The sequence below is a fragment of the Sinohyriopsis cumingii genome, chromosome 15 (assembly GCF_028554795.1).
Source record: "Sinohyriopsis cumingii isolate HCF-2022 chromosome 15, ASM2855479v2, whole genome shotgun sequence".
Lineage (NCBI taxonomy): Eukaryota > Metazoa > Mollusca > Bivalvia > Unionida > Unionidae > Sinohyriopsis > Sinohyriopsis cumingii.
The window spans coordinates 83,050,036-83,069,260 of record NC_142975.1 but is presented as its reverse complement, the minus strand read 5'-3'; the positions used below and the strand labels follow the sequence as shown (position 1 = coordinate 83,069,260).

The window sequence follows — 19,225 nt, the reverse complement described above, 5'->3', positions numbered from 1 at the left end:
ATTGATAGGAATACTGTAGGTCTTGGGATTACCTCTAATTTCTGCAATGAAGTATTTAAAGGTTTTAGAAGAGGAGAAGAAAAGGCAAAGTATTAATAATGGTGATATTGCTGACTTTTACTCATGCATGTTTAATGAAAAATGTAACACCAAATTTTTGTGTGCATGAAACAGGTCAGGTGACTGTTTGAAAGATTAATTAATATAGATAAACATAGAACATCTGTGCATCCCTAATTACAGACATGACAACATGCTTTGCCCCCCCCCCCCCCCGACTTCATCAGATTCAGAAATAAAAACAAACAATGCTTCAAGAATCATGTGTAAAAGAATGCAACAAATGTAAATCCAGCAAAGATCAAATTTGCCACATATATTATGGTAAGGATATACCTGCTTCATGTACCTTATTTTTTTGTAATGGCAACATACTTTAGTCTGTGTCTACAATTCTACAACTTTTGCTGTACCACTAGTATGCATAGTTTAACTGCCATAGCAGGTAAACCCTACACCATTAGTAAATTTTAAAAAATAATTATGAAAAAACCCTGTTAATAGGATCATATACATTGTACACCAGTGTGACAAGTGAAAGTTAATTCACTGTTTACTTCAATGTGCATATACATGTGTGCCAGGTTATCTAGTTCAGAGTGAGTCATGTATTTTGTACATGCCATTTATACTTTATCAGAGGGTAGGTGTGGGATAGCCTAATGTCAAATTGCACTTGTCACAGGTTTACACTTTAATATGACACATTTGATCATTACCTGTGAAACACCTTTATGGTATATAATAGTACAGGTAGAGGAAGGAGCAAATGTTGTGTGATCATAATTCATGGATGTTTATTACTTTACCTTCTTGTCATAATGGGTCAGTTTTCAATTGCGGTTGTGCAGCATGTTTTATTTCGCTTTCGTTGGGATGACGCCACCAGGTATTGTGTAGTGCCTACATTTTCAAGGATTTACCTCCTTGAGTAGGATGGTCTCACTATCCTCATTTCATGTATTAATGTTGGAGAGTTGATGGAGTATGGGATGTAGACTGGTAAGAGAAAACAGAAAGAGGAACTTTTCCATTCTTATTGGAATAGATTCTGACAACAAAATGAAGAGGACAGGAAGTATACATAAGGGTAAAAATTATTTGCATTATTGTTTAAGGAGTGAATCCAGTTAAGCTGATTAGTTTAAAGCAGTTTTAAGAATCATTCTGTCAGTTTTGGAGCCATGGTGTTCCCTACCAAAACAGGATCAGTTCATCATTTGAGTTCATGAACAAATTATTCATGAAAGTTTTTCAACTAAGTTCATGAACACACTTAAGAACTTTTATGAACTATTATTATATCTTTGAAGTTCCTGAAATGTCATGAACATGGTTCATGAACAATTCAAGTACGTTGATGAACCACCAAGATATATCTTAAATATGTATATGAAATTTCTGTATCATTATATTCATAAAATGTTCATGAAAATTCATCATACAAACCTCTAACAATATTAGTGAAATATAAATAAAGGTGAATAATTTTTTCTTCTTTTTTTAAATGTTATGATACTGTATAAATGTTCATAGAGATCTTTTATTCAATACTTGTGTACTTGACCTGAGTAGTTCTGGATTAATATGGGAAAATATTTTCTGGCCAGCATGAACAAGATGTATTTGTTATCAAAAATCTTTCAATGACTTTGTTCTAACGTTTTTGACCATTACTGTCATAAACTGCATGTTCTATAATGACTTAGTCACTGGTTGCCAATTTGCCAAAAAACTGAAATATGGAAACAACAATTATCCTGATTGGATGACTGTAAAAGAAGACATGATATGATTGGTTAATATACATGTGAGATTTCAGCAGCTGAGCCTCCTTTTCCCCACAAACAAAAGATTGGTCATTAGTCAGGTGAAACCCCAGTGGAAAGACAGCCCCTTGACGATGAAATATGCTTGAACAGTTGATTGAACACACCAACCCCAATATCTCTTGAAAAAACTTTCAAATAAAAATTGCAAAGCATACAGAAGTGTTGCTAAGACTAAAAAAAAAAGAATATTGCTTTTCAGTTTACATGTTCTTTGTTGCATATTAGAAGTTTATCTGAAATTAAATACAGTTTTTAAGATAATATGTTGCATTTTATACTGTTTTAAAAAAAAACACATCTAAGGTTATTTTATGATTCAGGATGAAATAAGTATTTGTGAGTCTGTCAGATAATCAGATTTTTTTATAGGAACTGTTCATGAAGTCATGAATCGTTCATGAGAAACTTTGTTCATCATAGTTCATGAATTTGTTCATGCATTTGTTCATAAATGATGATGACCCAGTTTGTGAACTGTTCATGAATTCAGTTGATGAATATTTCATGAACTGTTCAAGAACAGTTTGTGAAGTGTTGGTTCACGAACAGTTTATGAATTCATAATTTCATGAACTGACCATTTTCAATTCATGCACATTCATGAATAGTTCATGAACCTTTTGATGAACTTTCATAAATGGTTCATGAACCATTCAAGAACAGTTCATGCCAGTTCATGAATTATTCATGATCATTTTGTAGGCTGAGGCTTAGTGGTTAAGGGCTTGTGACCAGAAGAGTATGGGTTCAGCACTTACCATTGAATTAGCATGGATTGGTAACTGGTGGGTGTTTGGCAGGGCTTGTTAGGTGGCGCTCTACAGTTTTACATTTTGCATAGGGTTAGAATTTTAAAGAAAAAGAATTTCCCTTGCTTTCCTCACTACTTATACTTGCTATTTAAAACATACCTTGTACATCTTAGGTAATGTTCAAAGAACCTTTAATTCCCTTTATTTTGGTGTACGATTGATGGGTGTAATATGGGTTATAGAGTATACAGTTTGGCCTTACTCCAGATGTGCACCTTTCAAAATAGTGCTAGCTCCGCTTGGTCATTTTCACTTCCTGAACTTCAGAGGTAAATTGTAATAAAAAAAGAACCGATAACTTTTTTTTACATTTTATTTATGAGGTAATTTATTCATTGCACTTTCAGAAGCTGGTATTGTCTAGTCTGGCAAAATTCATTTTCCCTATTTTAATAGCTGCTATGGATAGTGTACTTTAGACTAATTCAGGCTGATTTTTTTTAGCACAAGGGAGCAGTCATTTAGTTATCATTGTGCTTAGATCATGTACAATTTCCAAAAGTACAATATCCAAAGAAATATCATCCACATTACATTAATGTAGCATAGAGGTATGTCAACATCCTCTTCTTTGTTCATGTTTTAAATGCAAACAACTTCATCTTACATATGTCACTCCCTCAAATGTACATAACAACAGGTGAATGCCCCCTTAGTAGGATGTAGCCTTAAGTGTGTTGCTGTGTCATATAGGCTTCTTAAAAAAAAAAAAACCACAGTAGATATCTGTTGGGACATCTTTGTTCCCACTCTTTTTGTACAAGGAATCCAAAGTGATAAATTGCAGAAATATTTTGCTCTGTGATACATTCGGTGATAAAGTTCCAGACAAAGACAGTCTTTGACTTATTAAAAAAAGTGCATTTTATCAGGAAATTTTACCTGTATTTTAAGGGACTTTTCCTTTTGTGCCTTAGTCTTTACTTTGTATGCCTTTGGGTGGAATACTTAGAATTATTTAGTACTATAGTCATGATTGTGCTGATCTGCAGTTAAGCATACATACATACATACATACATACATACATACATACCAGATCAAAGGTTTTGATTGCCATATTCTTTGAGCTACTGGACATAAATCACAAGATATCTCTGATGTCATTTGTATTTTATGTAACATTTTCTTTGTTTATTCATAAAACTGACAAATATTGAAGTAAAATTTTCAAAGGTCACTAGCTGTAGTTGAAGGACTGTTTCTTGGACAATCATTAAAGCTGTTGTCAACTTGGCTTAGTTAAATCTTGACTGTGTCATGTTTTCACATTGTTTCTTCCTTAGATAATCAGTCACCAAGTTAGCTTGTTTGGTCCTTGTGTTTTCTCAGTTATTTAAACACTGCATAGCCTCAAAGCTTGATACCAAAGAGGTGAGAAAGCTTATCTCCTGTACTTGTCAAAAGCGCTATTACTAAAATGATTGCCCCAGGGTTTGTACTAAAGATATTGTATTAGATAATTGCCCCAGGGTTTGTACTAAAGACATTGTATTAGTGCCTCATTCAGTATGGTTATTAACTAGATTGGATCCAAGTGTGTCAGCACATTATATGTTTAGACAAATATGTGAAGCATAGGCCGAAATTTAAAAAATATACTTGCAACAATAGGTTTTTAAAAAAAATGTTATTATGATCCATCCAGGACTCATTCAGGACAAGATAAACAAAAGCATTATAATCTATCAGTTAGATGTTACACATTTGAAACAGTGAGTCATATAAATGTCAATTAATATTTAATTTGTAAAAACAGTAGAGTGGGGAAAAAACCCACTTGTTGGGTGAAATTCTGTTTGTAAATAATTTGAGTACAAACCAGTTGATAATGGAATGGTATTATTATTGATAATTCTAGCACTAACAGAATCAAAAATGACATATTTTCTGCTATATTTCATAATTGGGTTATCAATGTTTCCTTTTTTCACAACTTGTGATGTCTAAAGTTTTATTTACAAAGTTTTCCCATGGATTTGCAACTGGATGATATTCCCCTAAAAATTCTTAGACTGGATGGATATGAAAATTCTGACTTTGAGTGCATTCTTGTGCATCCCTTTAAACAAACTGCATAACGTTGGTACGTGAGAAAACCTGCCAGTAGCTTCTCGTGGTCGGTGGTTCTTCCTGGGGTTTTCCAGGGTTCTTCCTCCACCAATTATACTGGCGGCAATGTATAGCCTAAATTGTACTGAAAAATGGCATTAAACCCTACAACAACAACAATAAACAAACTGCAGAGCTGTGTTACAGTTCAGCAATCATGTCAGTCATGCACGATATACGGTGATGTCATGGCTAAGGAAGAAGCAGACCATCAGATGTTCTATTGCCCAAGGCATAGCCTCTGGTATTAGAACAGGGCAATGAGTGTAAATTAGTGTAAAATAGGTTGGTCTATTCCTTATGCTGGCCATAAAATAAATGTTGAATCACCTAATTTAGCTAAGGCTTACAGAAAAAACAAAAACTGTTATCTGTTTGTAAAGAAATTAAACAACTGGCTTCCCTGGAGCACTTGCAACAAGTCCCCCTCATTTTGACCATAGATTTTGCACATGTTACCACACCAGGCAGTATTTTTGATATTCCATTATCATAGATGCTACTGTTTCTAACAATGGTTTTAATGGGAATTAGATGAAGAAGTCCCAGGAATAAGCAATAAAAGGTATAGTACAAATAAAAGAGCAATTAATATCTGGCAGTATTTACCCTATGGACTGCAAGATTGAGAGTCAAAAATCCCCTTCTGTCTGAACCGGTGGGGTGGGGGTGGGAGTCATTATAAAACAAATTGGGGGTCTCAGATGCACAGAATGAGGGTAAATGGAAACACGTGTCTATTATAAAACTCAAGATGGGAGTTATCCATTCCATTTGAAAAGTAATGGGAGGAATTTCGAAATGGAGGGATGTAACAGATAAATATGTTTAGGAATGAAAAATATGCATAATTGTTGTGCATGGTTGGTATATAGACTTCAAAATTAGCATAAATCTTGCAATTGCACATCCTAGATGCTGATAGCAGATGTCGAGATATAGGTATCACTCATCCAGTCACTATGACAACTGCAGAAGAACCCATGTTCAAGATGTGTTTAGTCACATATGGGGGATTCGTAGTGATGATGGTAGATGAGACACTGTTATGACACTGAAAGTTAGTACATCTAAATTATTATTTAACACAAGATTTTAATGAACTCTATGTTTTGAGGCATTTTCAGTTGTGTAATTTTGTTTTATGTCAAGAAAAAATTGGGACAATTGAACCTAACTGTAAGCTTCTTTGTGGTCTTAGTTTGTATTTTCAACTAGCAGGACTTGTTAATTAGCCCTTTTATAACTGCTAATCCCAAATCAGATTGTGATTGAATAATACCAGGTTTTTGGCTGAAAAGGTAGCCTCCCCCCAGTTGAATAAACAGCTGGGTTTCCTATTCACCTCAACACACATGTGCATTATTGACACCTATTGTTTAGCCAACAGCTATAACTATACCACTAAAAGCACTACCCAACTTGTCCAGTGTGATTGTGTTTCATCACTTTGAGAGTGAATATAAGCCAGAAATGATTTTTACCTTGTGTATAGGCAAGGCCTTTACATCATTGAAAAATGCTGTTTGCTAATGACAGAAAGGCCATTATATCATTGAAAATTACATAGACAACGACTGCCATGGCCAATAGAGTTTTTGCTATTGTAGATGTGAAAATCAAGCATTACTTTGTAATTCAGAAAGTGATATATTTCAGTATTCACTGTTGAGTAATTATTGTTAATGCTAGTTGGAAGCAACTAGAGTAATTATGATGTCTGTATAGTTGAGACTGAAACCCATACTTAAACTTGCTGATATTGTGTTTGTTTCCATGGATTTATTTATGCGAATTTGGAGCTTAAAAAGCAGAAGAAGAAAGAACAAAGGTATTTATTACATTCTGATCAAAGATTGGAAGAATTATTTATGTTAGTTGTAGCATTGGGCAGTAGGAAATGGGGTGGGGGTGGCAGCATGTAGTTTCTCATTTTCTTGTCCTGTTCCAAGAAGTTAAGTAATTATACTTTCATTTGTTGGAACCTTAACTAAATAAGATAATGTAACTATAGAGACTTATTGTTTGATTTTTTGCAGGAGATATACCAGACGAGACCATCATGGGGACAGTGAGGGATTTACGTGAGTTTCTTCAGGAGGCAGAACTTGATCATTACTACAATGCCATAAAAAATGAGCTGAAGATTGCAACGATTCCACAGCTCAAGTATGTGGAAGAAGATGACCTGATCAGCATTGGTATGACCAAGCCGGAGATGCGACGGCTTAAAAAATTCTATAAGAAAGAGTGCCCACAAGGAAAGCTGCATAAACTGAAACTGGTAGGAAAAATATAGTTCACATCACCAATGTCCACATCATAGCTCAGTTATATAGTGCATTTGCACTTTTATAACAATTGCATGCAGCACTGACCCAGACCTATCATTACATGATGCACTAGAAAATCATAGCCCATGCTGTCATGTTTTACTTGTCATTTCCAGGAAATTGGTTCAGACTTTTGCTTAGCTTTGTGTGATCTCCACATTATGGCTTTGTCAGGTTTAGCAGTATTTAGCAGGACCCATCTCCACGTTATGGCAGGGGATATAATTGCTGCTACAACGTGAACGAAAAAAAAACAGATGATGTGGAGATGAGAGATCTAGCTGTTGATCTCCATGAGCTGTTTGACTACAGCTTATAAAATAAAACTGGAGATCATTAAGGCCAAATGGAACGTTGCAAACATCCATTAACACATCTAATCTTTTTAAATGCATGTTTTCCATGTTGACAATAGCGGTACATGATGTTTTATTACACTATACTGAATATTGGTCTAACTTACAGTGATGGTCTTTGCAAGGCAGGCAGGTTTGCATGAGGTCTTAACTTTTTGTAACTGGATGATCAGACAAACATGGGGTAGGTTTGGATGACTCTGGAATTTATTTTCTAAAAGTTTGCTTTCCTTATGGAACAACAAATATCACCTAATTGCAGTCTAAACAGACTTGCCACTATATTTCGAAAATATTTTCAGTACAAAATTTAAGCTGAAGTTAAAAGTTTTTAGAATTCTCTTACTATACTCTGAATAAATGTAGAATTCTCTTTACTCTGTATAAATTTAGAATTCTTTATACCCTGAATGAATTTAGAATTATGTAACTATACTGCGAGTAAATTTAGAATTTTCATGGAGTTTTCAGTTTTCATAGCCTTGGTTTGTTCTCGTTTACTGCTAAACTTTGATGACATACATGTGCTTTCTGTTTGAAATTTAATGCTGTGATTTAGAATTTAAATTGTAGTTTCATTTTCAATGTCAACAGGCCCAGAACAGGATTCATACAGCAGTTCAGTAATACATGTGCATGTGTTTGGAAAGTTACTTTAGTTTCCCTTACTTCATTGCATTATTTGTAAAGCATTGGTTACACATACCTTAAATTATTGGATTGCATTTCTGTTTGTATTGGCATTTAGCTCAGTTTTACTCTGATGCTTCATGGGTGTACAATGGAGTGTATTTTGTAGAAAGTTATGTGCACATAATAATTAAAATAGCCACAAGTTCAGTTATTAAATTTAAAAAAAAAAGTTTAGAAGAAAATGGAAAGATGATAATTTTGAAAACATTAAATGTAATTAATGCAGCAGTTTCTTGCAAAGGCATACAAAAGACTTAAATCTGTATTTCAGATGTTGGTAAATAGGTACAATATCTACCATAATATAAAAGTAGCGTTAGATAACAAGGTGTTACATCTGTACCTTATCTGTTAAAAGCCTGTAGGTAAGTGTTAACTTTAGAGATCTGTACTAGGCAGAATGTTTGAAATGTCAAGTGGAGCTCTAAGTGATCCGGGCTTACAGATCATAAGGTCACATTCCCCAGGTGGTCAGGCTACCTGGGGGGTATACAGATGGTACAGGACACATATGGAGTTGAGAAGTATAGTAACTCCTCCCAATAGAAATCTTTAATTTTAGCCATAAGTCATAATCTGTTAGTCAGTGAATGTTAATAGGAAATTTGAAATATAAAGTTTGATCCAAGTTAAGTGGTTACCAATTAGTTGGTCAGTTATGTAGTTTAGTTCAGTTTGGAGTAGAGTTCTTGTATTAGTACAACAGCACAACATGCAACTTCCATTGTAAGAGCCCAGCTAACACTGAGAATATCTCTCCAAAACAAAGGTTATATCGGTAACGTCTCATTAGAGCGCAGACCAGTAGAGCTTATCACACTAGAACGCAAAAAATATTTTTGTCCTACTAGAGCCAATCTTATTAGGGCGCATCCCAGTAGAGTGAAGAACTAGTATCACTAGAGCGCAAACAATGAAAAACACATTTGTTAACTGTAACTTTATATTTAATTTAAATGGGTTGATTCAGAATATGGCTGATACCAGCTATCAGTTCAATAGCATCAATGCTTCCATCGTTGTACATTACCGTCAGTCTCTGAATGCGTTTTTCAATGTCCAAATATTTCTTGTTTGGACGTACCACTTCTTGTCCTGCAGTAATTTGCAGTTGTGTAATGGCGGAACTTGCCTGCTCGTCACGAATTGCTGTAAGTAGACGCCAGATGTTTGGATGATGTTTGTACATATTATAATATATATATATATATATATATATATATATATATATATATATATATATATATATATATATATATATATATATATAACATCAAACATGATGGCAATTCAATCTTGTTGAACTTAATTTTTTCTCCACACCCTATTGTGAATGCGCTCTAGTGAAATGTTTTTGCGCCCTAATGAGAAGAAAAAAAATGTCAGCGCCTCACTGAGCGGTACTCAAATGGGATGCGGTCTAGTGAGACCAAACTGTTATATCATATTCTAAAACGTAAAAAGGGGGTCACATGATCATGTTCCAGAACCTCGTAGAAATTATGTACTTGGGAAAGATCACATACACCCAGTGTGGCCCTGATGAAAACCTATCATTTTAAAATAAAAATAGAACTTATTTACATGGTTGCTACTAATTTTGAATCAAGGTCAGGACCTAGATCAACACCTGGTGTTTACTAAAACGGTCAAGGTCAAACTATTTTCTGGGAAAAGTATCATCTCCAGTGAATAAATTTACATGACAATAGCATGTAATGAAAAATATATAAAATTTAAAACTGACAAACAGTTAAATTGAAATAAATATATATTAAATCAGATATACATAACAACTTGTCCTCATGCATGAAATAGAGGCAATTAAAAGAGGCAAACAGTTTACTTTGGGATAACTTTTGTGATTTGTTTCATCTGAGGTCTTGGACTTTAGAAAAAGTTTTTATGTTTTACTGCAAGGATTTCCCTTTTTTGACTTTTAGCAACATATTTACCATTTATCTGTGTCCTCTCTCATTAAAATCCCTCATTATACCACATCCCCTATTATATCAAGTCATATATAACACAAATAGGTTGAATTTTGTTTCATCATTGTCACTTGAATTATTTCCCTTTATTGCATTTCATGGATAATGAGAACCAATTATAGCTCATTTCACAACATTATATTTCCTACTTGATTGGTGGTGTTTTTTTTTTTTTATAGGATACAGTCTGCTTGGAACATTCCTCAATATAAGTCCTCACATATAGTGCAAGTTGCCTTATTTCCCACCATGAACATTATTATAAATAGAGAGCACAGTGACAGAATTGTCTGATCCAGAAAATCACACTTCAGATTCTTTCTACATTTTCACATGCTAAACAAACACTTATTCCAATAAACTTGAAACATAAACATACTTTTTTATTTGATAAATGTGTTTTTAGATACAGATTGAGGAAATTAAGTACAGGTTGCCATTATCTCTCCCAAACATATCAGCTGGTGTATAAAATTCTGTATTTTGGGTAGTGCTTATGTTTGCCTATATATCATATGAATACAGACATGGGGCAGTAAAACCACTTTAATGATAAATAACAGAAACCATAGTGAATTTGGAGTGTTAGTGTGTATGAAGAATACACTCTCTTTACAGCACTGGTTTTACTATAATTTATCTCATACTGGTGATTCAGCTGTTACCATCAGTGGTTGTCAGATCAGCCTTTCATTACCAATACTCTCTGAAATGGTTACTAAATTTTCCAAACTATGAAGGCTGCTACTTCATCCTTCTACATCCATTGTAAATAAATGTTTTGTGACTATTGACATAATTATGGTACCAACTGAAAATTTGGGCTATAATTTTTTTTCTTTCTGTGTTTTTTGGGAACCAGACCATGGGTATTTGTAATCAGTCATTATGATCATCATTTAATGCTAATTTAATCAGTAATCACAGGTACTTCTAATTTGGTATTTTTTGTATTACAGGAAATAATTATTGTATCAATTACAGTCCAAAATACCACATATTCAAGATTGCTTAACGATTACATCGTGATTATATTATCATTCAACAGGAACTGATTTTATATTCTTTCGAAAATAATAAGTAGGTTTCTTGATAAAGTTTGTATTTGCATTTATACAAATATAGTGTCAACAGTTTCCATTTGTCCTCATTAGTCTTGCTTTAATTTAAGCGATTATGTTTCTCAAAGGCATTTGCTTGTGATAATTAGAGAAGTTTCATTCTAAATATTTACACGATAAAACATTAAAAGTGAATTAATACCATAAGGCTTGCTTATAAGTTGGGTTTGACTGCTCAGATGGGGGAGGTCATGGGTTTGAACCCCGGCTGAGTCATACCAAAGACTTGTAAAGATGGTAGCAACAGCTGCCTCGCTAGGTGCTCAGCATTAAGAGATTAGTGTTAGGACTGGTCAGCCTGATGTCAGGATAATGTGACTGGATGGGACATGATGCTACATGTCTGTAGCATGATGCCCCAGGAGTGCTTGATAATCACTATAAAATGCCACACTAAAGACATCATAGCAATATGACAGATTTTTTTTAAAGCTTCATTAAAAATCCAAATCACACACACTAACTGCAAGCAACAACCTGATCTGTATCCACTTAATGCACCAGCAGATCAGTGACTGTGTTGTTTGTTCTTCTAATTACTCCTAACAAACTGTATTGACCCAAATCTGTTATCCTCTTGTGCAACAGCAGATCTGGATCTATGCAGTTTGCAGTTGGATCCAATACAAAGTTGGTATGGTAATTCATGTGCCTTACAGGGAATATAATAACAATTTGGCATGTTATCATATCATTACGACTTAATGATATTCATGTTTAATTAAAGAAATATTCAGTGCCTGTTAATAACTTTTAAATGTTACCTCTTATTTAACCAAAAATGAAAAGGAATGAAAGTAAAAGCAATTCAGAAGGTATTGACAAGAAAGGATATTTAATATGTTACAGTAACATGTAAATTATTTGTCTAAATTAAGCATGCAGTGCTTAACTTTCCAATGATGTAGTGTAAGCTGTTGGTAAAATGTATGAGTACATGGTTATTGCAACAAGGACAGATCATTTCTGATAGTCATTATCTATTGATAATGTACAGCATACAACTGTTATGTTTTCTTGATGTAGCTGCATTACTTTTTTACACCCAAACATTTTCATTCATCAAAGTAGAAAATTTCACTCTTATATTATTTATATTATTGCTTGATACTGTAATTAGCGTAAACATACTGTGATTTGCTGTTTGTGACAGTAGATCTACGTCTGTGCTGTTTGGTATTCTCTGTACTCTGTGTGGGTTGAATATGATAGTAATGATTGAAAGTAGATCTACGTCTGTGCTCTTTGGTATTCTCTGTACTTTATGTGGGTTGAATATGATAATAATGGTTGACAGTAGATCTATGCCTGTGCTGTTTGGTATTCTCTGTACTCTATGTGGGTTGAATATGATAATAATGGCTGACAGAAGATCTGTGCCTGTGCTGTTTGGTATTCTCTGTACTCTATGTGGGTTGAATATGATAATAATGGTTGACAGTAGATCTATGCCTGTGCTGTTTGGTATTCTCTGTACTCTATGTAGTTGAATATGATAATAATGGTTGACAGTAGATCTATGCCTGTGCTGTTTGGTATTCTCTGTACTCTATGTGGGTTGAATATGATAATAATGGTTGACAGTAGATCTATGCCTGTGCTGTTTGGTATTCTCTGTACTCTATGTGGGTTGAATATGATAGTAATGGTTGACAGTAGGTCTATGCCTGTGCTGTTTGGTATTCTCTGTACTCTATGTGGGTTGAATATGATAGTAATGGTTGACAGTAGATCTATGCCTGTGCTGTTTGGTATTCTCTATACTCTATTAGGTTGAATATGATAGTAATCGTTGACAGTATATATATATCTGTGCTGTTTGGTATTCTATGTACTCTATGTAGTTGAATATGATAGTAATTGTTGACAGTAGATCTATGCCTGTGCTGTTTGGTATTCTCTATACTCTATTAGGTTGAATATGATAGTAATCATTGACAGTAAATATATATCTGTGCTGTTTGGTATTCTCTGTACTCTATGTAGGTTGAATATGATAGTAATGGTTGACAGTAGATCTATGTCTGTGCTGTTTGGTATTCTCTGTACTCTCTGTAGTTGAATATGATAGTAATGGTTGACAGTAGATCTATGCCTGTGCTGTTTGGTATTCTCTGTACTCTCTGTAGTTGAATATGATAGTAATGGTTGACAGTAGATCTATGTCTGTGTTGTTTGGTATTCTCTGTACTCTATGTAGGTTGAATATGATAGCAATGGTTGACAGTAGATCTATGTCTGTGCTGTTTGGTATTCTATGTAGGTTGAATATGATAGCAATGGTTGACAGTAGATCTATGTCTGTGCTGTTTGGTATTCTATGTACTCTATGTAGTTGAATATGATAGTAATGGTTGACAGTAAATCCTGGTCTGTGCTGTTTGGTATTCTCTGTACTCTATGTGGGTTGGATATGATAGTAATGGTTGGCAGTAAATCCTTGTCTGTGCTGTTTGGTATTCTCTGTACTCTGTGTGGGTTGAATATGATAGTAATGGTTGACAGTAGATCTATGTCAGTGCTGTTTGGTATTCTGTGTAGGTTGAATATGATAGTAATGGTTGACAGTAGATCTATGTGCTGTTTGGTATTCTCCGTACTCTGTGTGGGTTGAATATGATAGTAATGGTCGACAAGGACATAAAGTAAAGTGGTATAGATTGAGTGGCTTAGCCCAGTTTTAATGAGAGAAAAAAACCCGACTTGTTTACTGTCCAAAAATTTATTTTTAATAACATGTCAAGTTTCTGTACAATGAAGATCAACTTTATTTTGAATGATTCACTGGAAGACAGCTACCTCTGTTATTTAAGAGAGGTAGAATGAAAATGTGGTTGGTGATGTTTAGGATTGGTTGTAGGGCACATTGAAGTTATACCATGTTAATGAAATAAAGAGTAAAGAGACACACAATGTAAGTCAACCTTGCCTGGTTTTGGCTGGACTCAAACCCACACCTTTGTGGTTTTGATCCAGCATGCTGACCACTGAGCCACCATGTCTTCCAGAGACATGGATCAGAATTAAGATGGCAGAGCTGCAATAAAATTTTCTTTTCTGTCCAAAGCATGCATTGAGAGATCCATGTTCAGTTGGGTCTATTATTTGGAACTCTGTGCCGATTTTATGTAGAGAGACTGGTATCATGTTGATTGGATTGACACATTGCAGCCACAAATATGGGCTTATTGCCAGAAAGACTTGAGGTGCCCTTTATTTATCTGTCTTGGGTTTATTCAGGACAGGATGCCTTAGTTTAAGTTATCCCTATATAGTTTTGGTTTTGATAATAACAAAAGCCTAAATGAGGCTTATGTTTTTGCATCTGGTGTACTGAAGAAGTTAATTCACCTAATACATGGTTTATGTGAAACCAAAAGTTAGGTTTTTCCTCTTTGTTTTTTATTGCATTTGTGTTGTGCATGAGTTTAAAAGTTCCAAATTTAGTTTCATATTCATGCAGTATTATTGAGGGGTAAACACTGGAGATTTATCTCGAGTATTTTAGTAATATTTTGTTGTTTTTAGCTTGTGGGATGGCCTGTTCTCAATCATCCATTTGTCTACTAGCACAAGTTTGTTACGACTATTCCCCCTAAACTACATGTAGAATTGCCAAGAAACTTTACACACACACACATGCGCACGTGCGTGCACACACACACACACACACACACACACACACACACACACACACACACACACACACACACACACACACACACACACACACACACACACACACACACACACACATTCATGTCATGCTTGTGCTGATCTCAAATGGAAATGCTACTGCTCAGACATCCAGTGTGACTGACCCATCAGTCACCATGAAAATATTGTTATTCCTTCTGAATGGATTGTCATATTAGAGATTCTTCATTATCTCTAGTTAGTCCTGAATGAAAATGCCAATTCTGACATCCAATATGACTATCATGGCAGCCATCTTGAAAATCTTGTTATTGGTACACTTCCTGAACAGAAAATCAAATTAGCATGGGGTTTTCACCCAAAGACCTCTTATGATGTCTGGCTCATCCCAAGTAAAAACTCATGGGTGCCATCTTGAAAATGTAGTTTTTCCACCAAGTGAATGGATGATCATATGGTCTTTTCTCAGAAAAACCTGTGATGACTAATTTGTGATGATTACTTAGTCCTAAATGAATGTAGTGCCAAATCAGAAATCCAGTATAGCCACCATGGCTGTTAGCTTGAAAAGTTTGTTTTTGCTATGGTGTTTTCACCGAAAGAAACTTTATATCTAATTGGTTTTGAATGACAATGTGCTTGATGTAGCCTACAGTATGGCGACCAATTGATGGAGGCCATTTTGAAAATCCTGTTATTGCCACTCACAGGTGGATGGTCATATCAACATGGGTATTTTTCCCAAAGGCTTATGATGTTAGTTGGTTGTGAATAAAAATGGAGCCAGTCTAACATCTAATATGGCCACCATGGCATTGATCTTGAAAATCTTGTTAATGCTACCCCATAAAATGCATGGTTATATTCACATGTTTTTACCAAAAGATTTATTGTGTCCGGACTACATTAAATTGGTACCAATCTTTTATCCAGTAACACTGCCACAATGGTGCATTTTAAAATCTTGTTATTGATTAGAAATATCAGATTTGGCATCAGCAGTAAGAAATTAAAAAGAAATCATTTATGGTTGTATCTTAAATTTCTGGAAATTCTGTTATACCAATAGGTCATCATTTACTTAAGGGGAATTGTGTTTTGTTATCATTGTAGTGCACATTGACTATAAGAAAAACAATGATCATTGACAAAAAAAATAATGTAATTTTAATTTTTTTGGTTTATATTTTGTAAATATTATTTTGCAAAAATTAGTATATTTAATACTGCTTTCATACTATACTATACTAGTATAAATTATGCTAGTTTTTAATAATATATTTTTATTCTGTTATACTATTTTGATACTATGTTAGTTACAGATGGTCCAGTTTAGAAATTCTAGTTTTCAAAGACAGCATCATTTAGTTCTGAAGCAAATTCTGCTGGTGAATGTTTGGTATAATAAGAAAATGATTTGCATAAATCCAGGTTTCTGTAGATAGTACCTACATCCTTTCACACAGATATGGTGAAAGCTTTGAGGCATGATAGTCACATGTCTGTACTGTGATCACATTAGGGAGTTAGTATTAGCCACTACGAACAGATGTCCTTTATATCGAGGGTAGGTTGAGATTTTATGGATAGAGGATTGTTAGGATTATTATTAAGAAGATTAGCATATCTTAGCATCTGCCTAAAATGAAATACAGCTCTCCACTATTATAATACAATTCCAGATATAATACAGTACTAATATGGACCCACTAAACATACCTGAAGGTATGCCTCTTATGAAAATACAGCTCTCCACTATTATAATATGATTCCAGATACATGTATAATGTGGTGCTAATATGGACTCAGTGACCATAAGGTATAACTAATATGGACCCAGTGACCAAAATAATATAGATATATTTCAATATGGGTTGAACGGAAAGAAAGCGAAACTTATATTTAAAATAAATTGATAGTGCCCACTATACTGCATTTTGATATAGTACACTATTCTCAATATATGATAGTTCCAGACCTATTGCAGTTATCAGTTTAATGCAGTTCAGTAGATAACATGGTCAGCGGTTATGACCCCCAACTACATTATAATGAGGGAGATCACTATGTGATTTACATTAGGTATTCTGCATAGATTTTTGCTTATTGTCAAACACATTATTTTCAGGCAATCCTGACCAAAACGCATCTTGATGGTTCCTCACGGTCATTGAGCCCCTCACCTCCAGAACATAGGACACGACCCCAATCGTACATCCGCCTCCCAGGAAAACAAATTATCTCCCTTAACTCGATCCATATCAGTAAGAGCTTGGGGGAGGGAGAATTTGGTGTGGTGCAACAAGGTGTATGGACCACTGAAGATGGTGAGAAGGTGAGTTTGTATTCTTTCTTTTAAGTTAATTGCTTATGATGTTGGTGATAGTTAAGGTAGATTTAACTGGAGAATTGGATAAAAGCATAACTATATGGGAGAAAGCATTACCACAAACCATGGGTGCAAGTCATTTATGCTCTTTTCACTTGTAGCTGCCTGCAATAAGATTTCCAAATTTCTCATGAACATATATAAAAAAAAGTCATGAATCAGTAAGGTAAATGAACTCTTATACATAAATTCTGGTGATTTCTTATTAATCAAAGTAACATTGTTTGGAAGAGAAATTTTTCTTCATCTTACAAGGATTTGTTGTTGTTGTGGAATTTAACGCCATTTTTCAGCACACAATAGGCTATGCATGGTGGCCAGTATTAATGGTGGAGGAAGAACCACCAACCCATGAGAAGCAACTGGCAAGTTTTCTCACATACCCACATTGGCCAAATCCTAGACTCAGACCCATGCAGACAGAGGTCAGATGGCAATGATCCGTAATGGAGAGCACTTTAGACCACTCAGTCTTGGATTGGTTAAGCAGGTTTATTCATATTTATGAGGCTGCTCCAGTGCCCTAATGGTTAGAGCATCCGCCTTGGATACGGGAGGCCGTGGGTTCAAACTCCATCTGAGTTATACCAAAGATTATAAAATAGTACTGACAGCTGCCTAGTTAGGTGCTCAGCGTTAACACATTAACCCTGGTGTTGAGTTAACGTGACAGGAGGTAGTAGCCTACTGCCGAGCTCTGTAGCATCAAGTCATGTGTGATATGCTAAATTGGGTGGTATTATGGAAAGGTAGACAGACGTAGCTCTACAATGATACCAAATAATCTGGAAGTTCTAATTGCACTACAAAATTCCAAGGTAAAAACCTCAATTTTTGGAACTGATTTTTTTTTCCACCCAGAATTCACCTGCGGTCGGAATCCGATTTTGTGTAAGGATTTTAGACTTTTTGGTCTCAGATCAAAGGCAGACTGGTATGAACTGCAAACAGACAGATGAACCTTGCAAAAAGTAGGATAAGATGGGCATTTGGAATAAAAAGTGGTCTCGATATGAAAATAATGGGTCCATTAACCCTTTAGCTACTGGAGCTGTTTCACTACTGCTGAGTGCTATCATATCAGTTACTGAGACTACTGAGGCTGGTTGCTAGGCTGAATACTAGAGCATCATCAAGGCTGACTACAGAAACTGACAATGAAAACATGGTTACATTTATATTCATTATTTCATTAGTTTTTGGAGGATTTCATTGAAATAAAAAACAGCTTACCTTGTATAGTGTCTGTTATTCATATATTTCCACTTTGTTTACTACATCTACTACATCCCATCATACAAGAAATCCCAGTCATGTAAACTGTTTTGAATCACACAAAATAAATCCAATATTTACACATGTACACATAAAAACATGAATGAAGTCCACACTGATTAAAAGGTTGAGAGTGGTACCTCTCAAAACAGTCATTATCCACACACAAATGTACTTGGCATTGTTTGCATCCTATGAAAACTTTAAGTCTCCTCCCTTCCCTAACACACATGTTGTATCTTCCACATTTTGGGAACCGTCCTGGCCACTGTCTTAAACCTTCAGTATCAACATTGGACAGCTTTTCTTTTCCTACTTCCCTGAAAGTCAGCAACCATGTATTGCATTCTATTTTGGTCTGCAAAATCCATCCCCCTTCGTTTTTTGAATACTCATCTACGACTTTTGAGCAAGTTCTTTTCGTCGGCCAGTTTTTTTTCTTTGAGTTACACTGGATAGTTGTGTGGGATCCATGTTGTTAAATAAGATACGGACAATTTTCTTGTTGTTCCATGCGACACAGACCAGAGTCTCTTTCTGCTCAATTTTCATATCCTCCTGGCTTTTTAAACCACTGTATTTTTATAAAGATTCTG

The 19,225-nt window shown here is 34.8% G+C and overlaps 1 protein-coding gene across 1 annotated transcript in view; it reads left to right on the top strand.

Annotated features, from left to right (window-relative positions):
• The first annotated feature begins 730 nt into the window (after positions 1-730).
• LOC149782207 (uncharacterized) overlaps positions 731-19,225 on the top strand; it is a 105,586-nt gene continuing 87,091 nt past the window's right edge. Inside the window, exons 1-3 of the mRNA XM_089935087.1 lie at positions 731-1,150; positions 6,854-7,098; positions 17,094-17,300. Coding sequence (XP_089791213.1) covers positions 1,048-1,150; positions 6,854-7,098; positions 17,094-17,300 — 555 coding nt within the window. The 5' untranslated portion in view covers positions 731-1,047. The remainder of the gene's footprint in view (positions 1,151-6,853; positions 7,099-17,093; positions 17,301-19,225) is intronic.